The 25,800-nt window shown below is 42.7% G+C and overlaps 1 protein-coding gene across 1 annotated transcript in view; it reads left to right on the top strand.

Annotated features, from left to right (window-relative positions):
- The first annotated feature begins 290 nt into the window (after positions 1 to 290).
- The window catches only part of COL18A1 (collagen type XVIII alpha 1 chain), a 112,362-nt gene continuing 86,852 nt past the window's right edge, over positions 291 to 25,800 (top strand). The window contains exon 1 of the mRNA XM_056850994.1: positions 291 to 1,860. Coding sequence (XP_056706972.1) covers positions 333 to 1,860 — 1,528 coding nt within the window. The 5' untranslated portion in view covers positions 291 to 332. The remainder of the gene's footprint in view (positions 1,861 to 25,800) is intronic.

Genomic DNA, 25,800 nt, shown 5'->3' with positions numbered 1-25,800 from the left:
AGCAAGAGGCTTAAACTGTGAAGTGGTGTTAGCAGAAGGGTTTCTGCCTTCCTGTGGGTACAAATCAGCTGGCAGGTATGCCTGTAACACCCGCCTCTCTTGCAGCGGAGAGTTTGACAGGCTGTGCAGTAACTTCGGGATGAACTGGGAAGCAGGCTGCTGGAGGGAGGACTTTGTTAGCCACACCTCCGCTAGTCTTACATCTGCTTGGAAGAGAGCTGCACGCTTCCCAGCCTCAGAGCTCCAGAGGACAGATCAATGCGAATTCTTCCGTTCACCATTCACCGCGGCACAGCATACGCCTTCCCCCCCGCCCTCCAAGCAAGCTTTTAATGGCTCGAGCTGTGCAGAATATTGGACTGCTGCTGTTGCTGACTTGTAGCTTATCAAATGCCCAGGGCTGGAGGAATTGGCTTTGGGGGAGTTCAGAGAAAACCACCCTGGCTCCCACAAAGGCCGCCGATACTGAGGATCAGACGACACATCAGCTGGCCACCTCCGAGGCGACCACCTTGAACATCCCCCCTGAAAGCACCACACAGCAAACAGGAAAAGTATGGAATATATTCACCCTGAAGAGGCCAGACTTGACTGCAGACACCACTGTCCCTGCTGCAGCTACTGCATCACCTTCTGAGCTGGGAGGCCAAGAGGGAACTATTGCTGGGGTAGGGGCTGAAGTTCTCAATGTGGCTGAAGGAATCCAAAATCTGGTTCAGCAATGGGATAAAAAGACAACTGAAGGGACAAAGAGGACCGAGGCACCGGTGACAGCTGTTTTTTTGGAAGCTTCCCTTAATGCTACAGAGCTCGCTGCTGTCCAGAATGTTACTGCCAACCTGACGGGTGCGGTGCAGATCTTGCTGGAAACTGAGCAGTCCCAGGTTTCTCTTCCGGTGACTACAAAGCCCAACTTTCTGTTGAACAAGACTCAAGTTCTGTTAAAGAAGCCTGAGACACCACTGCCAGGTAGTGCTGCTTTCTCATTTTCACCAGATGACCAAGCCAGCGGGGATGTGTTGGCTTTTCAAGAATCCACAGATGCAGGGCGAGAAGGTGCTGTCACTCCAGAACTAAGGGCAAACCGGGGAGCTTTCTCAGAAAAACGAGGAATTATATCCAGTGCAAATGTTTCAGAATTGCAGAAGCTTCAGGCTAATAGCAGCGTGGATGTTGGAATTACATCCAAGGTGGTGGGTGCTTCAGACAGCTGGCTATCCCTTTATGTTGCCAATTCAAACCAATCAGCCTATGATGGCAATAGTACCCATCTCAGCCTTAAAAAACGCCCCTTTAAGCATTCTGGGATACCAATAGCTGATGCAAATAAGAACTACTCTAGTGATTCTGTTTCTAATTCAAATGCAACTAATTTATTGGATTCTCCCCCTGCCAGTAACTCTGAATCTCTTGAGTTTCTACTAACCTACACTATGCAACGTTTAAGCAGTAGTAGTGCAGGGCTTCCTTCCTTCTTTTCTGGATTGACTCCAACAGCTGGCCGCTGCTTGCCCTTACCAGCCAAGCTGTCATATTGCAACAACCTGGGCATGAAGCATTTCCGAGTGCCGAATTATTTGCATCATGGCAGTGAGGAGGAAGTTCGGGCTGCTTTGCATGAGTGGGAGGGGCTTCTTAAATCTCGGTGTCACCGCTACTTGGAGTGGTTTTTCTGCTTGCTACTGGTACCTGGGTGTAACACTTCTCTTCCAATAACACCTCCACCGTGCCGGGGATTTTGTGAGGCCCTGAAAGATCTGTGTTGGATTCATTTGAAAGAGGGGCATCTTCCAATATCATGTGACACTCTCCCAGCGGAGGATGGTGTATATTCATGTGTGTTTGTTAATGTTTCAGCAGGTAATGTAGCAGGGGTTATGTTTCTTATCAAATCTTTCTCCCCCACCAGGTAAGCAGGGTCTGTGATGGGCTGCGGTATTAAAAGTGATCACTCTGTTAAACCTTAACACAAATGACCATCTACATCTTTCTGGGAAATGGGAAAAGACTACCGAAGCAAACAATCATCACTCTCTAGGTGAAGGTCAGACCTTCAGTGTTTATTGTACAGGGGCCGAGGATCACCCTGATGTGAGCCATACTTCATAGCATGGGTGGCCACTCATGGCACAAGTGTTGGAGAGAGGGAGGCCATGTAACTTTCCCAGGCACGTGTAGGAGGTTATATGTGGCTTGGTATGGCTAAGAATCAACTTTGATTCTGTTGGGTCTTCTGCCAAGCATTATTGCTTGCGCCACAGCTCTGTAGGCTAGAGGTAAAACCACACTAAGGCACAGGGGCTGTAAACCCACACACACAAGCAGGCCTGGGGAAATCCCATCCTGCTGGCTCCTAACCCCCCCCCCATTGGTCTCTCCACTCTTCTTTCTCCTCCCTCTGCCTCTTTCTCCCTCCCCTAACTCTCCCACCCTGTCCTCGTCTTCTGGTTGTCACTGCCTCCCCTGCCACCTCTTCCTTTTTCTCTTTTTCTGTGTCTCAGGGACATCCCTGCTGCCCCCCACCCGTGTCTGTCTCTTTCTCTGTCTGCCTCTCTTTCATTGTTTGCTTCCTATTCCTCAGAGGCAGCTGCTGTTTCCTTTCTCCCTGCCCCCATGCTAGCCTCCTCCTCCCATTGATAAGACCATTGGATGTTGCAGCATTGTTTATTGGGGTTGCTATTCAACCACCAAAGTGATGGCTGAGATCTCACAACATAGCCACACAAGATTTAATTTTTCTTGGGGTACATTTAACCCATGTCTTGGGGTACTTTTAACCCATGTTTCTCCACTTAATGAGAGAGGCTGTAGTGGGGCTTGTACAAGCATTAATTTTTACAAATCCAAATCTGGACAAAAGTAATGTATATTCCACACCAAGAAAAACTACCTATTTGAAGTAGACTTATCTTGCATGGTTTGTTCTGCTCGTCTTCATGGGGTGTGGCTGCAAGCTCTGCAGCACAGAGAAGCTTTGCTCTTTGAGCACTAGAAATGCTGAGACCTCCCCCCACCTTCTGAGAAGATGATAGTGTTGTATAGTGGCTAGTTGGGTGTGGATGTAGGAATCTCATTTTGAAATCTCTTCTTAGCCATGAAGCTTACTGGCTGGCTTTTGGGCCAGTCTCTGTGTCTCTGCCCAACCAACCCTACAAGCCAAAGTTCTACTTAGAGCATCTCAGAGGGGAAGGTAAGATATAAAGTAAGTAATAACATCTTATCTTAGATTATGCACCCGGCACCTAATATGATGCAAATGTCATGCCTGCGTGTATCATGGAGTCCATATTGCCCAGCCTTTGGATGCCTGGTAAGCAGTGTGGAACTAATGTGGGTAAATCTGGATGAGAGTGGAGAATGTCTTTGCAGCCACAGAACCATTATCAATGTCATGAGCTAGACCGAGAGGTGTGATTGAAGTGAGATGTCTCAATCAGCCTTTGAGGAACTAAAGGCAAAAAAATTAATCTTGATTTCCTCAAGGGAACACAAGACATCTGTGGTGTCATTTAGAAATGACTGTGCTTGCCCTCACTGTGTCATTATACTGTTTGGCTAAAAAAGTATGAGAGTGGAATATGGGCCAGATATGACTGCCAAAAGAGGGCGAATCTACTCATTCCCATTCTGGCTGCCAGTTAACTGTTTATATAATGTTAGTTTAGAAAACCTTTTGATAGAATATGACATGTATATGCAGGCAACTCCAGTTCATAATGGAGTTGGGCAGAAAGGCTAGGGCTGATTTAGTATCTTGAATGTGAATAGGGAAAAATAAGTTTTAAGTCCAAACATTTTAACATTATTGGAAACTAGAAGTCAATTTCTGTTAAACTCTTTTACAAAAGTATATATACAAGGATCCAGAGTAGGCAGTCCATACAGTAGATAAATGGCCTTTCTGTCTAGACCAGTGGTCTCATTGTTATCCCAAATGCACTGACAGCATGCTGTAAAATGCATCCTGTAATACCCTACAGCTATATATTTCAGGAGAATGCTGGAAATGCTGGGCGAGCTATCATTCAGGGACTCTAATCTTGTTTAAGAAGGCCAGGTTTCTTGAAGCACAGTTTGAAAATTGCTTATCTAAACTTAGCAACAACTATCTGCAGACTTCATGTAGTGGGGCTTTCCACTTCCTTATCCTGCTGCAGCCCCCTGAACCCCCAAACCTTTGTTCCTGGTGGTCAGTAGACACTCAGAAGCATCATAACGGGCGAAGTGGGGGGGACATATAGTTGAAGGAGGGAATCTACAGAAATCATTAGCCCTTCTTCTGCAAACACTAATGCCATTCTTTCAGAGAAAGTATATGGAGGAAGGAATTTAAGAGGAAGGATACATTCCATTCAGTCTGTAAAATGTAGTTTCTATGGGGTGAGTAGCTTACCAGCTCTTCATAATGCGTAGGTACACATAGCTTTGCTGTTAATGAAGGGTACATTAATGTGAGCGGGTACATTTTTATACAAGGCTAATCTGAACTATGCAGCTAGAGGGGGGGAAAAGTGGTGGAAACCTAGCTCAGAAATGATCCACAATGAAGTCTCCCTGTTGTCATTTCTGACCCACCAGCATTTAAAAGTTTAACTAGGGGCTCTTTAAGTAGTCAGTTTATTGTTGACATCTTATTGTTTGAATGCTACATTGGAGGTTATTTTCAGTATTGTTGTTCACCTTTAGGTCTTGGGCATGTTGAAATCCAATCCAAACAAATGCTCTGTGTTGTGAAAATAATTCAGGTACAATGATGCTAGACAACTGTGAGACTACTTTTCTATACTTGAGTTTTTGAAGTGTAAGGAGGCAAGAGAAATATGAATTATCTAGATCAGACAAGGGCTATTTAGTTCCATATTCATTACAGGAAGTGTGTGTGTTAAGTGCCGTCAAGTCGCTTCCGACTCATGGCGACCCTATGAATGAAAGTCCTCCAAAATGTCCTCTCTTTGACAGCCTTGCTCAGACCTTGCAAATTGAAGGCCGTGGCTTCCTTTATTGAGTCAATCCATCTCTTGTTGGGTCATCCTCTTTTCCTTCTGCCCTCAACTTTTCCTATCATGACTGTCTTTTCCAGTGACTCTTGTCGTCTCATGACGTGACCAAAATACGACAGCCTCAGTTTAGTCATTTTAGCTTCTAGGGTCAGTTCAGGCTTGATTTGATCTATAACCCACTGATTTGTTTTTTTGGCAGTCAGGAAGAAGTCTTGGAAATCCTTGGGTTTTTGTGCCTCCTTTTCCTCCCTTCTCTCACACATCACTTGGAATTTAATCACTTCTCTTTTATGGTAAAATATACTTGTTTGTTAGAGCCAGACCACAATCTATGCTTGTTCTCTTGCCTCCAAATCAGGTTTCTAAAGTGAAAAAGGATTAAATTGTGGTTTGGTTTGGAGGCAAGAGAATAAGCCATTGGTTGTAGTTCAGAGCGCATGAACTCAAAGGCCTGCAATGCTTGTTCCTGTTAATGACAAATCATGATTTGTCACTGTATATGAATTGTGCCTCTGTTTCTAACAGCCAGTGAGAACCAGTGTGGTATGGTGGTTAGAGTATTGGATTAGAATCTGGGAGATCCTGGTTGAAATACTTTACCATGGAAGCTTGCAGGCTGACCTGTGTCAGTTGCACTTACTCTCACCCTAACCTACCTCACAGGGTTATTGTGAGGATAAAATGGAGAAGAGGAGAATGATGTAAGCTGCTTTGTGTCTCAGGGGGAGAAAGGGAGGGTATAAATAAATCAATTCTTCTTAGAAACTCACAAACAGGCATGGTGGATATACCGTCAGAGATTCCACTTAGTAATAATAGAGATTCCATTTAGCTGCTCTGGCTATATATACCTTCCTCCTTGAATTAGTCTAACTGAACGCAAGAGTTTTCTGTTGTCTGAATGGTCCTGTGTGGACGTTGATACACTTAACTGGGAGTTTCAAGAGACTTTGCCAATTACTGTGCATCAAAACCCTTTTGTATGAGCACACTTTTAAGAGCTGTATCTGTGTCTGAATGTATACGAAACCCAATATTTTATATTTATCTCGAGTATAGATCAACTCAAGAAATGGCCCTCAGTGTTCATGAATCTTGTTTTTTAAAAATAGAAATGTGCACTGTACTAGTTCTTACAATATGTTTTGCAAGAATTTTCCCACCAGTTTGACTTTTGAGAAGATTGAGTATCCTCATAAAAAAAATAATGTGATCAGCTGCCCTTTTCCTGTTGTAACATTTTTCTAGCTTTCATGGAGGAGTTCAGTTGTATGGCTCTGCATCCCATCATTCTCTGATTTGCTTCAGACAGGCAGCAGGACTTTCCCTTTCATTACTTTGTATAGTTCTCTTGGTCTGGGAGCACTTGTCAAGGGAATCACCAAGCCACTCTTGTGTCTCAGGGTCAGAAAAACCCACTTCATTCTTAATGTCTTAATGCCTCTCTTTCAGGGAAAATCTTTACACAAAGAATCCTTAGAATGAAGTAACATTAATTAGTGCTTGGCAGGCTTGCTGAAGGCAATATCTGCACTATCACATTGAGTGTCCTACGTTGCTTAAAACATCCCAGTTCCTTGTCAAACTGACCCACTCAATCCAAAGAATCCTGAATGAATTTCTTTTCTGATAATTTATCACTTCCACACAAGATAAGAAATTTGCAAGAGAAAGCATATTTTATGAAAGCAGCATACTACTTAGATGCTAAACTGAGATTATTCAAAACTTCCAATGTCATTGCAGACATGCACTTAGCATTGTCATTCTGCATATAGCAAAGACCCTTGCTATATTTTGCTGCATCATGTTTCATATGGGACTATATTACTTCAGAATCATAGTCAGGTGGGTAGTGTATTAGTCTGTAGTAGTAGAACAAAAGTTGACTCCAGTAGCACCTTAAAGGGAAAAAATGTTCCATAAGCTTTTGTGAGTCAAAGTTCACTTTCATCATATACAAATGAGAATGAAGATCCATCTGCCCTTATATCCAGGTCAGAAGAAAAAGAAGAAGAGTTGGTTTTTATATGCTGACTTTCTCTCCCGCTTAAGGAAGAATCAAACAGGCTTACAATCACCTTCCCTTCCCCTCCCTACAACAGACACCCTGTGAGGTAGGTGGGGCTGAGAGAGTGTGACCAGACCAAGGTCACCCAGCTGGCTTCATGGGGAAACAAATCCAGTTCACCAGATTAGCTTTCGCTGTTCATGTGGAGGGGTGGGGAATCAAACCTGGTTCTCCAGATCAGAGTCCACCACTCCAAACCACCGCTCTTAACCACTACACCACACTGGCTCTCCCTAGAAGGTGGGAGGGGTCTTAGAAAGAAGGGCCAGATGGAGTCAGGATGCAGAGTTACAATATAAAATCAGCTTGATTAGAGCAAGGAGATACTCATAGAGGTAGAAAATGCAGAAAATTAGCACCTGTAATGATATAAGAATCCTATGTCCTATGTTCAGCAATCTCTCTTTTAGGTAAGAGAAATGCTACTCTTAGATCAGCAATTGAATGTCCTGGAAGTCTTAAATGTTGTCCCACTGGTTTCTGAGTAATGTGATTTTGAATGTCAGATTTATGTCCATTTATTCCTTTGTGTAGGGACTGGCCTGTTTATTGGATGTGCAGAGTAGAAGCGTAGAAGGGCATTGTGGATGTTGATGGTGTATACAACACTGGAAGATTCACCAACACCCTTGCTCTGGTCTTGTGAACTGAGGGCTGTGGCTTCCTTGATTTAGTCAGACTGTCTCATGTTGGGTCTTCTTATTTTCCTGCTGCCTTCAAGTTTTCCTAGCACATTGTCTTTGCCAGTGACTCTTCTCATAATGTGACCAAAGTATGATGGTCTCACTTTGGTCACTTTGGCTTCTAGGGAGAGCTCAGGCTTGATTTGATTTGACTCTGTTATTCCTTGGTGGTCTCCCATCCAAATACTGACTAGGGCTGACTCTGCTTAGCTTCCGAGATCTGATGAGATCAGGCTAGCCTGGCTATCCAGGCCAGTGATTTTATTTTAGAACCCATTTATTTGTTTTTTTGGCAGTCCATGGCATCTGTAAAACTCTCTTCCCCAACAGCAAATTTCAAATGAAACAACTTTTGTTCTTATCAGCTTTCTTCATTATCCAACTTTCACACTCATACATAGTAACAGGGAATACTGTAATATGAATTACCTTCATCTTGGTCACCAGCAACCCATCCTTACACTTAAGAATCTCTTCTATCTCCTTCATGGCTGCCCTTCCCAGTCTAAACCTCCTTTGGATTTCTTGGTTGCATGATGGAGCCAAGGAATAGAAAGTCTTGAACAATTTAAATTTCCTCACTATCAACCTTAAAGCTGAGTAATTCCCCAGTAGTCATTACTTTTGTTTTCTTGATGTTCAGTTGTAATCCTGCTTTGGAACTTTCTGCTTTAATCAGAGTCAAAAACCTTTAATGGCATAAAAAGAGCATAGCAAGAGCATGTTAAAATAGTACAATACTTATCAAGTTCAATATAATACAATAGTAGAGTTCCACTATAGGCACCAAAGAACACAAGCAATTGGCACAGCTATTACTTGTCAGTATTAAAATCAGTAGCTAAAATTTTTGCCAAATATTCGGCAACTGCTTCTGTAGAGTTGGGGGACTTATCTTGTAGTAATAGTTGGGTAATCCTATTCGCTGGGCCAGGGAGATTCATGATGTTTGGATCTATGAAACGATTTCTTAAAGCGGAGAAAAAAGGGCAAATCAATAAGATGTGAGTTATGGAATCGGGTTCGAGGTGGCAAAATTTACATAATCTGTTTCTAAACGGGATATTGTGGAATCTCCCGGAGAGAACTGCTGAGGGAAAGATGTTAAATCTGGCGAGCATAAAAGCCTGCTGATGAAGGGGGTTAGTGAGGTTTTGTATGTAGGGGGCACCTCCGGGCATATAAGTCATCAGTCCTTGGAAACAAGGGGTACGTCATAGTGGGGCCTGCATTTATGATCTGTTTTTCAATGTCCCTAATTCTTTGCTGGATGGTGAAGAAAATTTGAGACTCACCACAATTATTTAGTGATAATTCCTAAGGAATTTAGTGATTTAGTGATAATTCCTAAGGAATTAATTTTTTGCCGAATGAATTGGTACCATGAGGAGACGTAGGAATCCCTTAGCATGTCATGCAGTAATGTGGACAGATCAAAACGGAAGTGAATACGGAGTCACAGCTTAACGGTGGTGGTCCAGGCTCTTGTAGACAGAAGGTGGAGGCCAAGCTCTTTACCAAGAGTGTAGAAATTAATCATGTTGGGCAACCCCAATGTTCTTCGTAAGAAAGAAGCCAAACTACGGTCGACATCCAAGGTAAGAGCCTGGATCCAAACGGGGGTACCGTATAATAATTGATTAGAAACTTTTGATGAGTAGATCTGAATAGCTGCAGGGATAAACTGATGTCCTTCTTGGTAGTGGAATCGTGTCACCGCTTGGGATTGGCTTCTTGCTGCAATAATAGCTGCTTTCCGGTGGTGCTACCAATTGAGATTGTGGTGAAAAAGAAGGCCCAAGTATCTAAAGGACATAACTTGTTCGACTGGGTTGCCATCAATTTTCCATGTTTGGCCCTTCCAGGTTTTAGAAAAGACCATAATCTTAGATTTCTCACAGTTAATGATTAGGTCATTCTGTGAGCAGAAGACAGAAAAGGCAGATAAAAGCCGTTGAAGGCCAATTCTAGTTATAGATTGGAGAACAGCATCGTCCGCGTATAGCAGGATGGGGACTGGTGAGGAATTCATCCTGGGTGCAAGATTGTCAGATGTGGATAAATGGGATTGTAAATCTGACATGAACAGATTAAATAAGGCTGGAGCAAGTAAGCAGCCCTGCTTCACTCCTTTAGAGATGGGGAATTTCTCGGACAATTGGCCGCTTTTATCCAGTCTAACTCGGCAAGTGTTCCCCGAGTGGAGTTTCCGTATCAAGAAAAGTAAGCATTGGTCCATCCCTAGTCTAGCAAGTTTATCCCATAGAAGGCTTCTGTTAGTAGAGTCAAAGGCCCCATGGAGATCAATGAAAGCTGAGTAGAGTTTGCCCTTCAGATGAGTGGAGTACTTCTCTGCCAAGAAGGAAAGAAAATGGCATGGTCCATGGAAGAGGACATAAATTTTATTGTAAGGAACCTACCTAAAAAGCCTGGGCATATACACCCTTCTTTGAAGAAATTCTTGAATATTGCATCCTCAGGGGTGGTTCCTGGCATAAGTGCAGTTAAAGTTCACAGCAAAACATGTAAGTCCAAAAGTTGATAAAGTCAATTGTGTAAGGCCTGGGCGTATACCCCCTTCTTTGAAGAAATTCTTGAATATTTCATCCTCAGGGGTGGTTCCTGGCATAAGTACAGTTAAAGTAAAGTTCACAGCAAAATATATACCGTAAGTCCAAAAGTTGATAAAGTCAATTGTGTAAGACACAGTTTCACCATACAGGTTGAGGGTTAGAACTCTTTCCTTCCTCTCCATCCTTCTGTTCTTGTCTGGATCCCTTCCAGATGTGGCCAATGCTCCTACTCATCCTCTCTGGCTCCCTTAGCCATCTGCTTAGAAAGCTTGGAGGAAGTGATGGGGTAATGCAATACTACTGCTTATGTCAAGTGAAGGAAGGAGCACACAGAACTGTCACAGTTATTGCATATTTCCTTGGCCATAAAGGCAAAGAGCCCTAACAAGTACAAGCATGGGCTATAAAACGCTCAGCAGGGAAATCTGGGTGACTCTCTTGATTTTAAAGAGTCAAGAGGCTGTATTGTGGGATCCTTTTGAGAAGATTAAAAAGCGTGCCATTCATTGTGTGATTCTTAGTGAATTTTGGTCCTTTGCATAACTACTTTGTCGGGCTGCTAGTTAAGTTTTATGAGTGTCTTTTCTTCTAGTACCTCTTGAATTTATTTAGATGACACCATATAAAATGTGTTGGGTCCACTTTTGTTTCCCTTCCTCTCCCTATATTCCCAGGACTGCAGGCCGGGTTTAACCCCCAGCTTTGTTTGCATGCACATGATTTATAATAAGGCAAATTGAAGTGTATGCTGTTTATTGCTACTAATAGTCAAGTCACTTATTTTGACTAGTTCTCTATAAAAAAACATGGGCCTATTTAAGTGTGCTAGGGGTTGAGAGGGGAGCTGTTTCTGGGTATTGAGGATTCAGACAAGTCCCATTGGGGCATGTGGGATTCTAGAGCAGAGTTGTTTTAGCTGGCTTGCACAGCTGAATCTCATTAGGCAAGTGAGAGCTTTATTATATTGCATAGCATTTGACCTTCCAAAATAAAGTAAACTCTACAGTTCTAACTGGGTTATAATATGATCTTTCCCCCACTGATTCCGTAAGCTCCAATTGCCAGCTCAGAATGCCATCTTCTTGCTGAACTGGCTTTTCACATCACCTCAGCCTTGTTGGACTCATGGAAGAAGCCCCAAGCTTATGTTATGGAGATGAGTAAGAGGTGGGAGGCAAGTACACAATGTGGGGCAGGGGAGTTATAGCCAGGCTTCTCCTTAAGCAAGTTCCGTACAGAGGAGACTAAGAATGTGGGCAATTGAAAGTCTTTTGGTTGACCTGCCTGGCGTCATGAGCTTCACACATGGTATTTTGTCAACCTTTCAGGAGGCCATGTCTGTGCTGGAAAAGTAACGGTTGTGTACCGTCCTTTCTGTAGCATGGCATGAGTGTTCATTTTGCTCAACTACACAGGTTTTCAGGCTGTGTATTTGCAGCAAAGTCAATATTGATATCATTCTTCATTAGTGACGACATACTCCATCTGCCTCTTCATGGAGATTAACTCTGGGTGGGACAAATGTATCAAGTCTGAAGTGGTCCTGATATTCAGAAACCTTGTCTGTTGTTTTCCTCTCGTGCTGATTCTTTGTTCCCTGACAGCTTGGTTTTTCAGAGCAAAGCTATGCCAATTCACATTCCTGTCCTCTGAACTTTTATGGCATTGTGGAATGAGCTCCTGCATGTCTGTAGCTTCATTGTTTTTCCCTTATGCTATGGCAGAACACACGAACAGAGGGAGTAGCCATGTCAGCAGCAAAGCACTTCACTTACAGAGTGATAATTATGAATGCTCCTCTTGACTTAACCTGAGAGTGATTTTTCTTGCACCTCCCTTATGGCCAGAGATGGTCATGAGTTAATTTTTGCTCAGTACCTTGAAGTACTTTCATTGACTATGACTCCACTGGGTCCTGACTCTCCACACTGACAAAATGTTTTTGTTTGTGGATCAATATCTTCCAAAGGTTGCTGCCTAGGGTCAAAATGTACTTTGTGGGGGTGGAGTTCATTTTAGTGCACGGAGAGAACAGATTTTGTTTTATGCTGTGCCTGGATGATGGTGGTGGTGGTGATGATAGCAGAGGTAGTAAGGCAGACTGAGCAGAGGGGCAGAACGGAAGGGAAGGGTATTGGAAAACAGAAGGCTGGCCTTTCCCTTCCTTTTCTAAAGCATTAAGCATAGCAGCAGCAATCTGCTGTGTACCATGTAGAATGCAGAAGTGGTGAAGTCCCTGTGTGGAGGGCTTTAGAATTCAACTAAGATAGACAAGACAAGAAAAGTAAGACATAAGGGATTTGCAACGAGTAGTAGTGAGATAGTGGTGGTAGTGATGAGGGTCAGATGAATAAGAAAAGGCAAGTAACATTGAGGATGTTGTGTTTTTATATGGGAAATAATCCAGCATCTAGAATAGTTCAAGAGATGCTTTAAGAAATAACAGGACAGGAAACTAATACAGAAGTACAGGAAAAAGGCTTGATGAGAGAAGAAGGCGCTCAGCATGGCAGAAGCTACAAAGCCAGGAGACAATGAGTGGTAGAACTTTTGGGTCTTCCAGAACATGTTGTTGTTGATCTAAAAGTCACCAATTCCCAGCAAAAGAACTTTTCAAAGGGAGAATCCCACATAAAACTCCTTAATAAGAATTAATACTTTGTATGCAACACTGTCTCTCAAGAACTTATTATAGAATTGAAATTTGTTAGTCTTCCAGGCACCGGCAGGACTGTTTTTGGCACAACAGCCTAATTCAACTACCCTGATGGAAAAGCCAGGAGTCAGAGAAGGAAATTAAGGGGACAGAGGGTGCAAGATGCTAATGTAAGGTGTGGCAGCTGGGGAGATGCATTCAGGCTGGTAAAGTATTAAAAGTTAGGATAGAAATTGAGATTGATATAAAGTGTGATAGTGGCCTTAAAAGTAGAAAGTTGCTTAGACTTTCCCATAAGTTCCTCTGAATCTCAAGGTCTTGGCATTTAGGAGCTTGAATTGAATAGAAAATTGATATCAAGTTATTGAAAATGCATCTGCCTGTTTTATATGACACACAACATTTCGACTTCAGCCTTTTCAGATGGCCGTGGTTTGGATTAAAAGTGCATTAAGTGGAACTCCGCTATATGTTGAGGGTGTATAATGTACAGAAGCTTTATGAGAAGATTTGTTTGACTAGTCAACCAATATATATTGACACAAGTGCTGCTTCAACACAAGCTATAGAAAAGTTAAAGCGCCCTGTAGTTGCTGGGTGAATTGGGTAACTCTTTCTTGATACACACTCATCGATGCTAAGTTTATGTAATTGTTACAGTGAATTTGGTGACTTGTGACAATTCCAGGTAAATGTGGATGCTGGCATTTCCTGGTGTATGCCTTGTTCCTGCTTGCCTGATCTACACTGGTGAATGCTAACAGTCTCATCTGAGTGAATCTCAGCACTCACTGGTTTTGGATGTTTACTGCTTCCGAACATTCACAGAATGTATCTGGAATTCACATTCACCACCTTTTAGATATTGATTAGAATATGTTTCAACTTGGCCAAGAGAAGCAATAACAAGCTATGCCTTTAATGGCATGGGTAGCTAATCCACTTCTAATGCATTGATCATAGACTTCAAAAGATGGCACAGACGAACGTAGCCATGCTTTCCCTCATTATTAAAAAAAATTCATTGGTGTTCTGCCTTGGCCTGTGGCCAAGGCAAGAAAGAGAAAGGGCTGTCTGTTGAATTCTCCTTGCTTGCTGTTCTTCACAGGATTGGAGACTCTTGCCTAAGGGACAAAGTGTTAAGCAATTGGAAGTGGGTTTTTTTTTCTTTTCCTTTTAGAGTATTTTTAGACAAGAGATGAACCCTTTGTGTTTCTCCCAGGTCCTTAAAAAAATGAATGACCTCACTTCTTGCTTGCCTTCCTTCCTTTCAGAGTTCTGTTTTGTCCTTCATGTACAGTGATAACATTCTGCTTCACAGATTTTGGAAATTTGGTTATGTTTATGTGGCATTTTTGTCATTATCTGTGAATCTCAGATTCCCTTCCTCTTCTTTTTATCTCATGTGGTTTGGCTATATATGGGTTTAGGATTTGTGGTAAAACAGAGTATGCCTACAGAATATGCTGTTAAGAAACCTTGGAAATACGTAAAAAAAGTACTGGCCCAAATTACTTATGCTATTATTATTTTTTCCTTGTTCCACATGTCACTTGGTATGCAGGACACTTTTGACCTATTGGTCCTCATCCTGTATGGAGGGCTACTTGCAAGATGGCTTTAAAGGGAATTTAAAATAATTCCCTTGGTGAAGTTGAAGCCTGCATTTTTACGTCTTCCGACTGATTCTGACGGAGGTGGTTTCTCAGGGTAGAAGTGGAGAAGTGGAGGGTTGTATCAGCGAATGAAGATATTCCGTTATAAGAAAAGGTCTCAAAGTTGGTAAAAAAGGAGAAAAGAAATAGCCTAAGTTCCTTACTAGAATAGTAAGTTCCTTACTAGAAGACTGTCTGCCTCAGTCTTTATCTGTGCCATGAGTCCCACTCAGTATTGTTTGGCATGTTTTGAGCTGCTGGCAACTGCTCTGTGAACCAGTCCGCACTGTAAAGCGGGAATCGTATGCTTTAAGCATAGCAGGAGTGGGAGCAGCGTGAGGGTGTTACATGCCAAGTTCTTCTTGCTTAAGAGAGAACTATTTGTCCAGTCCAGCTGCAGTCAGCCTCCATGTAGGGAGAAATGCCTACCCCCCAACTCAGCGGTCTTTGGTTCAGCTCTTTTGGTGGGATGCCATAGGTTTATGGAAACAATGTTAGATTGTTCAATTTGTGTTCCCAGAACTGGGGAGCCAGCAGGGTTGGGGAACCAGCACCAACAACTATTACTGCTTAGTGTAACAACCTATAGTTTTAAGTGTTGGATCTATGGGCAACGTTGAGACACGTGGGAAATGTCCTAGGAAAAGGCATGTAGCTGGTCTCTCTTACTTCCCCGGATGTTTAAACAGCCACTATAAGAACCCTAGCTCACACAGGTTGCTAACAGCTGTGTTGAACCTGTACGACAAAGTTTGGCTATTTCAGAACAGGTGGTGCAACGTACTGGTTTACAAATATAATGTGAGAGCCCAGAGTTCAGATGTCACCGCAGGCATGAATTCCCTGGATCCTGAAAAACGAGGATGAGTCTGTGACAAGAACGAGGCTGCTTTTTCCTCAATCCCTCTCCTCACTCCCTGCCCTTCTAACTAAGTTTAGGAAGTCTTCAATCAAATCACAGTTTGTTGTGATGTCTGAATTTTGGTGCTTCAGCAAATTTGGGCTTGTTTCTTCTTTGTTTGGAATAAGTGGAAGACTTCCATTTTCAGACTTGGCACTCAGAGTGAAGTGCCTGAAGGGCATATGCCGGACAACTAAGGTTGTGCCCTTTATGAAAAGAATCTGTTTTCCTGAGGACACCTGCGCCTGAGGACACCTGCACCTGAGGACACCTGCACCTTCCTGCAACTGCACTCATCTGTGGAACTGCATAAAGAGATCCTGAAGCAGAAAAATATGTTGCATACCTGCAACTAATGTTGCTGTTTGAGTGGTCACCTGCATTCTTTTGTGACTGAAACTGTCACGCTTATTTGAATTAATGTATTGTTGTGTTATAAAAGAACTGATGAGGAAGGTGCTCACCTCACTCCTCAAGGTATAGACTGATGGTCAAAATTCTTACCCGTCTGCGGGACAGCATAGAGACCTCTCAAAGAACATTAGTGACAGGTAAATAACCTTTTTACCCCCGATATTGTAGATTATGTTTGAAGGATCATTTTCTTTTAACACAAAAGTTTATGCTTCTTAAAGGAATATGGAAAGGAGTTTAAGCAACTTCATAATTTGAAACAGCTGGTACTTTCTCTCAATGGCCCCAGTTCAGAGCAAAATATTTGCATCTTGTCCCAATCCAAACTTGCTGGCATTAATTCCTTGCATCTTTTATAGCTGTCAAGTAAACACAATACTCTATTGTAGACAGCAAACCTGGAAAAAATCTCTTTGGTCAGGTCTGGACATGAATCCAATTTATGCAGTCTATTTCATAGTGTGCTGCATGCTTGTGCGATGAACCCAATTTTCCTATTCTATCTCCCCTACCAAAGGTATACATACATACCCGCAAATTATATTTTGCACCATCTATTAAGCTGCTAATTTGTGAAATGAAACTCTGCATCAGCTGTGAAATGCCTTTAGACCTAGTAAAGAAGATGCGGTATCTTTCATATAATCTTGAATTGTACACTGAATTGTTCACTGTTCATCTGTTTTAGCAAATACAGTTCTCTTAAATGCATATATGTAGTAAGAGGGTCTTTAACGTTTTCTGCCTGCCCTGTACACTGGGGCTGCAAGTGCAGCATAATAAGAAGGTAGGACCCAGAGGTAATAGAATTAATGGTATAGGGATCTCCAGGCATTTCCCAACCTGGAGTTGGCAACACTACAGTGGTACCACTTCAGGCTAGAGAAGAAACTAAGGATTATTCGGGTGTTGTGATCAGTCTTGTTAAATACACATGTCCAGATAATTTCTCAATGTATCCCATCTCCATCCATTTTCAAGAGACTCCTAGGATTGTACTTAGGGTTGTCAGCTCTGGGTTGGGAAATACCTGGAGATTTTGATGGTGGAGCCAGAGGAGGGCGGGGTTTAGGGAGGGGAGGCACTTCAATGGGGTATAATGCCATAGAGTTCACCCTCCAAAGCAGTCATTTTCTCCAGGTGAGCTGATCTCTGTTGCCTGGAGATCAGTTGTAGTAGTGGGAGATCTCCAGATACCACCTGGACAACTCTAATTGTACTAAAGAAGTTTTAGACTGATCACAACTTGTAACATGGTTATTGCATTTTCAGCATATTAAAACAAGTGGGAAAGGGACATAGCTAAATCATAGATCCCATCGTCTGTATGTAGAAAATCCAAAGCACAGTTCTTCACATATCTCTTTTAAAGGATCTTAGGCAGCTAGGCAGGAAAAGGCTTCTGAGACCTTGGAGATCAGTTGCCATCCAAAGCAGACGGTACTGGATTAGACATGCCAGTCTCTCACTCACTGTAAGATGTTTCATATGTTCAAAGAGGTTGTGTGAGTTTTCTCTGGCCCAAAACTGTTTGTAAAGGGGAAAAATACAAGCTGGCTATAGCTGCAAGGTCCTACTTCAGGAAGGAAAAAAAGCATATGGTAATTTCCTTGATTGCTCATCTTTTAGGAGCCATTAATCTTCCTACTGGCAGCAAGTGAGCCATGGCAGACGTAGGGTTATCTTTGTTCACAGTCTAAGTGCTGGGCAGTATCAGAAAGGAGCACAGCCCTGGAATCATGTGGGGTGTCCCTCTGCTATTTCCTGTGGGCTGTAGGTTTGAAGCCTCCCTTTCTGTTACTTATTCAAGTGTGGGAGTGAAAGATCATTGACTGCACATTATTTATCTGTTATCTTTAAGCTCTGTATGGTTTCAAGTATCCTATGGAGCCAAACATAACATATGCAGAGTCCAGATGGCAACATTTTATGGAAATGATTAAAAAAAAAAAGATATTGTCTAATTTTCACCCTCTTGATTTTTCAGTGGGAAAGAATGTTTTCTGCTGACTTCAGTTTTCCCCTTTCTGTGCCAGCATTTTGTAGGAACACCCACTGCATGTCTGATTTTACAGGCCAGGCATAATTCACATTTGTTAGGCTGATTTTTTTTTCTTTTGAGCTTGAGCAGCTTTGGGTACACAAAAAATGCAAATTACACTTAAGACTGGGTCAGTTTGTTCATGACTCAGTGAGTCTAGAAATTGTGGTTAATGTTTCTTTCAAAGGTTGTGTAGGGTTTCAGGTCAGGTGGCATGCTAGAGGGAAAATTTGCTCCTTGATCTATAACAAGTGCACTACCCCGCCCCCCGCACACACACCTTTTGCTTTATATAGTGCAAAGAGAACTTTTTAAAAGTGACTTTTTCTCCCAGAATATGGGAAGGGTTGTAAGAATGCAATCACTTTTTTCTGACCTTGAGTAAACCTCTCCCACAATGGTGAGAATTGCAGTAAAGCAGCAGTTAATCGATATTTTCCCTTAAAGTCTGTGTATTTCTGTGCAGAATAATCTTCCTTTTCCACAGCAATGGATGCTTTACAAGTGGTAGGTATCAGATTAACAGCCAGCTGGAAATCAAGCCCATTTCTGAATTTATGCCAAAGTACTTGGAGAAACCTTAATGTTTTTACTTTCCAAGTTTTTCTATCTGTTTGCTTGTGATAATGGATTTAACATCCTCTCAAGAACAACCAGAGTTACTTCTTTGAGTTCTTTTTAGCACCATTTGTTGGTTTCAGCTTTTTTATCTAAGCATCTCTACTCTTTTGGGTTTTTCTCTTCCTCATAATCTTGAGTTATGTCAGGTTCTGCTGTATTTTTACATTTAGAATTCTATTGATTTAACTGTTTTGCAACGTTTTTGTAATAATATTTTCAGTGAAAATTAGAGAAGCAGCTCATTTGCATCGGTTGGCTCTAGCGTGGAGATCTGACATGTGTTAAGAAAAATCTCCCCCATTGAGTGCATCACTGACAGGAGATGTCCTATTTTTCTGGCACTGCTGTACATTTCTATGAGGATCAGATGGCCAGATGTTCTTCTTGGGATTGGTAAAAACAATAGCTTCTAGATGAGAAAACTCCAGCATGCTTCGAGAAAACTAGATGTGTTTTTTTAAAAATAATGATTTCTATTTCCATCCAAATCTTAAAAGTATATAATTAGATAGGGTGTGTGTGGAATGTTGATCTAGGAGACTTTCCAATGGAGGAGGAGGATTTTATATGACGACTTTCTCTATCACTTAAGGAAGAATCAAACTGGCTTACAATCACCTTCCCTTCCCCTCTCCACAACAGACGGCCTGTGAGGTAGGTGGGGCTGAGAGAGCTCTAATAGAGCTGTGACTAGCCCAAGGTCACCCAGCTGGCTTCATGTGAAGGAGTGGGGAAACCAACCCGGTTCACCACATTAGCGTCCACCACTCCAAACCACTACTACTCTTGCATGATTCCATGTGTCTGTAGATAAGCATCTCCTATCAACAGCTGTGGCCCTTGTTCTGGACACAGTGATCCATGTTCTTGTCATCTCCATATTACAATACTGGAGTATGCTCTGTGTGGGGCTGCCCTTGAAGACTGTTCAGAAGCTTCAGTTAGTCCCAGAATGAAGCAGCAAGACTGCTAATGTGTGGTAGGTTACAGGTAGCATACTATATATGTACTTAAAAATCTTTACTGGCTGACTGTTCCCTTCTGGTCTTTTCTGTAGCCTAGGATCAGTGACCATTTGCTGCCGTGTTCTCTTTTTAGGACGTTCTGCTAAGCGTTTCTATTTTCCTGCATTCAGGAGGCACATAGGCCCATTTTTTTTTAGCCTGGGGGCAGTTCTGGAACTTCGAGAACACAGAGTGGGTACCACCACAAAGTGGGTGCCATGGGGTATGGGGTAGGCTTACCAACCTCTAGGTGAGGCCTGGAATCCTCCCAGAATTACAACTGATCTCCAGATTACAGAGATTAGTTTCCCTGGAGGAAACAGTGGTTTTGGAAGGTGAATTCTTTCTCATCACGTGCCTGCTGAGCTCTCTCCCCTCCCCAAACTCTACCATAACCAAGTACTGTCCCCAAATCTCCAGGGATTTCCCAAGCTGGAGATGGCAGTGCTATGCTAGGGCCAGTCACAAACTGTTGGGAGGTTCAAGCCAAGCATGCTACTATGATGGCAGTAGCTGTTTCTGAATGGGTGTCCCTGGAGACAAAAGGTGATGCTGCCTGGGCTCTTCTTTGGTACCTCCTGCTCCAATGAGGTGATGAAAAGCCAGGAATGTCTCTTTGCTTTAGGGAAGAGATGCTTTGTCAAAGATAGTGGGTGACAGAAAACCCACCATGTTAGAGATCACTGGGCTAGGATCTCTTCTTATGTTTGCTCCCTGGGTAACAATTCTCTTTCTGTCTCCCCCTCCCCAAGCCATTTCCCCTTCTTTCTCTTCCCCCCAAGACAACCCCCATTTTCTCTTTCTCTCCTCCCTGGGAGCTGCTCCAAGCCCAGAGCAGTTCCTGGTGGCAGCTGAGCCCCTAGAGCCTCTCCCAGTGACTGCTGCCACCGCGACTGGTCCCAGAGTGGCTCCTGTTGTTGCCGGGCTTGGAACTATTTTTGCCACGGCTGGGCCTGGAGTCGTTCCTGGCATCCACTGCTGCCATGGTTGGGGCCAGAGTGGCTCTCGGCATCTGCCGCCGCCAGAGCTGGGCCCCACAGCAGCTTCTAGGCTCTGCCGTGGCCGGGCTCCACTGCCACACTAGATGCCACCAGTCTCCGCTGCCACAGAAGCTGCAGGAGAAGTAGCCGCTGCCACTGGGGCCCTCAAAGGTAAGCACGTCTGCATGGGTGCAGACAATACTATTTTACTTTGGGGAGAATTATCCCTCCCATATATATTTTTTAACATTTAAAAATTTTCTCCAAAATCTAGAAGGTCCCCCAAGTTTGTAGAAAAATCTATTTAGGGTAAGTGTGGCTTCGGTCTGTGGATTTAGATATCTGCATATAGGGGACAAGCTTGGGAAGTAGTATATAGATGTCAACAAGCATATGATAAAACAACAGAACAATATCAAACAAAAGCATCATCAGCCCAAAATAAAATAGTTCAGAAGCCCTCTGGAACTGAATATGGTCATTTGTGCACGGTCGCTAAACCTTCCTTTATTCCCCGTTTCAGCCAGGATCAAATTTTTCAGTATGTATGATATCTCATTCCTTGGAAGCTCAATGCTGTTTCAACACAAAACGAAGCTGGCTTTTCCCATTCCTCTTCTGGCACGAATTAAACCGTTCCTCCTGGCTCATTCCAGAGTCACAGAGTGTGCATACTCTGTTCTCGGGTTGAGCTTCGCTCCACCCTTTTCGAAACCCCTCTTCAAGGCAGCATGCAGATAGCCAAACAGGGGAAACACAGACGATTGGCTTCTCTCACAGCCAATCACGAAGCAGTGTGTAAAGAGGCAGGGATTCAAGTGCTTCCTGCTTCCTCGGAGCTCTTTCTGAGCAAAAGAAAGGCTTTTTTAAAAGGCTTGGATTCCCCCCCTTTCAGATTGCTCTGTTTTTCGTTTTTTGTTCTTAAAATGCTTTTTTATGCAGCAGTTGGGTCTGAGGAGAAGAAAATCTACTCTCATGGTGAGTACTGCGAAGTCAGCCAATTACAGAGCAGCATTTAAAGGGGTGGGACTTGATTTGAACTTGGGAGACTGCTTTTCTGTATTTATGCCTCCATTAGCACGCAGTTTCGTCCCTGATCATTCCAGCCAATGCATACAGTTTTCCCCAACCTGGGTTACTTTGATCCTGGCTGAAACGGGGAATAAAGAAGGTTAAAGCGACCATGCATAAATGACCTGTTTTCAAGATCTTTGCAAAACCTGTCGAGTTAAAAAGTGAAAAGGCCTGAAATGGGGCTGGGGATGGTCAGCATAATCCTAAGGGTGAGCTCAGCAGACAACAGCTGTAGAGAGAGGGTAACAGGCACACATTTACATCATGTGGGAAAAAATTAGAAAAATGGACCACCTCTTTAATTCATTTCTAGCAGCAGCCCTTGAAAATGGAGCCCTAATCATGGGTGGTTGTAGGGATGACACCAGCTATTTCAAGACATATCCTGGGGAAAGCAGCTGGTGCAAACATGTCTTAAGAGAGTGAGGCTGACTCTGCTTTTTAAAAAAATTGGTATTTTAGTTTCAGCAGCTGAACAAATATTACATTGAGGGAACCCTTGAAGGATGTTACTTTAGTTTCTGACCTATTTTCTTATTTTGTACCCAGCTGTGTACTGCCTGCTCTATAATGGGGGCTGGATTAAGAAACCCCGAGCCACTCGAGTGTCAAGAATGTTGCTACTTCTGGTACTCAGAAATTCAGAACTCTTATGTTTGTCTCATCAGCCACCTGCTCCTGCAGTCATGTACGGTGCATGGCTGTGTTCAGTACCATGGGAAGATAAGGGAGATGTTTGAGCCTCTAGATACTGTGTTCATTTTTACATGCAGATACAATAATTACAAACTTTTTCACAATTGCAAACTATGCAGGGCCACCTTGGTTTTCAGCAGCTCTGAAAGTATGTAACTTTTTGGAAGTGTGTGTATGTGTGGATAATTTCCGTTTTAAATAATTGTGAAAGCCACAAGGGGCCCCATCAACATTTCATAAATGGAGCTTTCATGGAAACATTTTAATCTTCAGGCGTGTTTGTACGTGTGTGGTATTTCAGTGATTTCCCTATAGAGTGATAGATATTTTTCTGTTGCATTTAAAGCAGTATTCAGTTTCAGTCTATATTATCATGTCAGTCCTTTTGCCATGGCAACATTTTCCTCCAAATCCAGTGAAATTTTGCTGTTGCTATTGTCATCCTTTGGGATTACCTGGAGTGTCACAACTGAGTGAAAATGCAGCTAGTTCAGAATGACTATTGTGTGTAAGAAAACGAGGTTGTATGGGTAGGTGGGAAAATACGAGATATGATTCACATTTGACTTTCTGCAATTAGTGATTTGTATTGTCATATACATACCTAGCTTTGTACTTGAACAATGTTTTCCTACTGTAAAAGTATGAGCTCTTCCTCATTTTACAAATAAATTTATCCAATGGTGTAGTAAGATCACGATGAAGAACGTAGTTTAGGATTTGCTAAAGCTCCAAGCTTCTTTGCCTCCTTACCAAGGTCTGTTAGACTTGCTGCAGGCTTCATTTTTAGAGCCGTCTCTGCAGTGAAGCCGAAGACCCACAATGAACATGGAGGCTGGTGGGGATTTTCAGTGTCAAAGTGGTTGTGGAGTCATTTCACATGATACAGAAAATAGGTGTTCCTAGTGCAGGAGAGACATCTCTGTAAAAACAGTACAAACATACCTTGTGAAGCTTCTAGACATGTCCTTAAAATGTACATGCAAACATTAGTCAAATATTATAGCTGAAAACTCTCTTTCCCAGGCCTCAGGCCTGTTTCATATGAGGAACTGTTAATGTGTGTTTGTATTGTTCAAGTTTTCATTGTGAGCACAACTGCTTTATTTTATCTTGCACAATATGAAAAAATGAGATGACATATGCAGAGCGGAGAAGTTTCTGTTGTTTGAATATTACAACGTGTAATTCCAGATTCACAGCAAATTTTACTTGCTTTAGTGGATTTTTAGTTTGAAACTCAAGCAAATGGTTGAGCTGTGATCAGTGACCATGTAGATGATGCTTTGTACTTTCCTCAAAGGATGAGTGAGGAAAAGGATGAATGAGGAAAAGAATATAAAGCTATTGTCTTTTCAGTTCAGGGCAACCATATTTAAAGTTCATTCAGCTGATACTCTAGCCCTGTGCTGCAGTTACTAGGATGCCACTTAACAGAGGCGTCGGATTCTGAATGTAGTTGCTTTCCTGTTCACACAAGGGGTCTCCTTAACATCATGCTTGAGCGAATGGTCCATGAAACAGACTGGAGGTCTTCATATGGAGTTTTGTTGCAAATTTCCCATCTCTGCTTCATATATATTGTGAATAAATGCAGATTTACAGATTGTAGTGTACCAGTTTATCATCTTATAGGACAGGGATAAATCATCCATTTAAATCAAGCATCAAAGTATTGAAATCGGTTGTAAATGATATAAAAATCTGGGTACTCAAAAGCTGAACAAAAAAAGAGGTGCCAGTGATGTTCATCTCCTGGTTGCTGTTTGGTCTAGGGCAGGGGTCCCCAACATTTTTGAGCCTGCAGGCACATTTGGAATCCTAACACGGCACGGTGGGTGCAGCAACAAAATAGCTGCCACAGGAGGCATAGCCAACCACAAATGATTGCCACAGCTTAACTTCAATAACACAGTGCAGATCTTTGTGCTGTGATGGCAGCTGCTGCCAAAGCAACATTTTGGAAAAAAAATCAGCACAGCCAATCAGAAGCCTTGCTGGGCAAAAGCCCTTCCTTGCCCCACCCACTTCTTAAAGCCACTTGGTGGGCACCAAAACTATGTGTCGACGGGCACCACGTTGGAGACCCCTGGTCTAGGGCTATCTCTGACACTAAGACTCAAAGACTCAGGAACAATGCAAAGGGGCCAGATTTCTTTTATACCACCTAGGGAGCCGATATCTTGAGTAGTCTTCTGTTCACCATAAGAGAGGACTAAACAGTTTTAAACATGTTATCTAAACCAGCCTTGCAAATAGGTTCCCAGTGGAGACTAGCCCTTAATAGTTTTGAATAGCTCTCATGACTGTATACTAATAGAAATAATTTTTGACATGTCAGTTTAGCCTGAAGGTACTTCTAACTCTCCGCACGCGAATACTTGAATGGCTGATTACAAGCTTGCAGCAGTAAAACTGTATGGAGTGGAGTTTCCCCCCTGTCCTGTTCATGCAAATCTGTATTTCTGAAATGTAGTCATGACTGATGACTCTATTCAGAGGGCTTTTCTACCCAGCTCAATTTCTCCATTGAACTTCCCCTTCCAGATTTCTTGGGCAGGTTTCTGTAATTCTCAACAAATTATCCTGGCACTAAACATCAACTGTGCTATCTTCCTGCATTGTTAGCATCCCTTTGACATTTTCTGTGCGCTAGCCCCCGTTCAGTTCTTCCACATGAAATTTCTCATGTGAGCCCTAACCAGAGCCACAGGAGAGTTGCTGCAGGGATTTCCAGTTGGGGAAAAATCCCATGCAAAAAAAATACAAATTGTGGCAGCGCTGAACTACTTGCTGTTGTAAATTAGTCCCCACTGCTGAGTCCCTGCCAGAAAGGAACAGATGGCAATGCTATGGTATGTTTCATGCAGGCCTTGAAAAATCAGTAAAATGCTGTCCCTATGGATTGGAGTGGGTTGGGGAAACTTGTACAAAGAATCTAAGGAAGAATTTTTCAGTGGAGTTGCCTTTGGTACAGTTCTCAAGATAAAAGTTCTCAGAGCTACAGCTAGAATGGGAGGAAGTGTTTGAGGGGGAGAATTGGCCTCCTCGGGAATTCCCCCCCCCCCATATTCATTTTTAGTTTTAAAATGTACCTTTTGCTCTTCTCCATATGGAAATATATGACAATCATGCACACAATATGTTACTCGCTTTCTCAGAGCAAAACGACACATTATCTCATAATGAATATCTGTTCCCAATCCTACAAATTCTGGTGTTACATGCATGTGGAGGTGTGGGGTAGTGTTTGTATGGGAGAACTGGAAGCTACAGGGGCTGCTGAGTTACGCCCATTGTTTCTCCACTGAAAATACACCCCCCCCCCAGTGATTCCTTCATTCATTCTGGGCTTGCTTCTGGTGGGGGAGCCCATGGGGGGGGGGAAACAGCCCAAAGGAGGGGAATTTTCAGGGAAGTACAATGGGGTT

The sequence above is a fragment of the Euleptes europaea genome, chromosome 6 (genome assembly GCF_029931775.1).
Source record: "Euleptes europaea isolate rEulEur1 chromosome 6, rEulEur1.hap1, whole genome shotgun sequence".
In the NCBI taxonomy this organism is placed as follows: domain Eukaryota; kingdom Metazoa; phylum Chordata; class Lepidosauria; order Squamata; family Sphaerodactylidae; genus Euleptes; species Euleptes europaea.
This window is presented reverse-complemented; position numbering and strand designations above follow the sequence as displayed.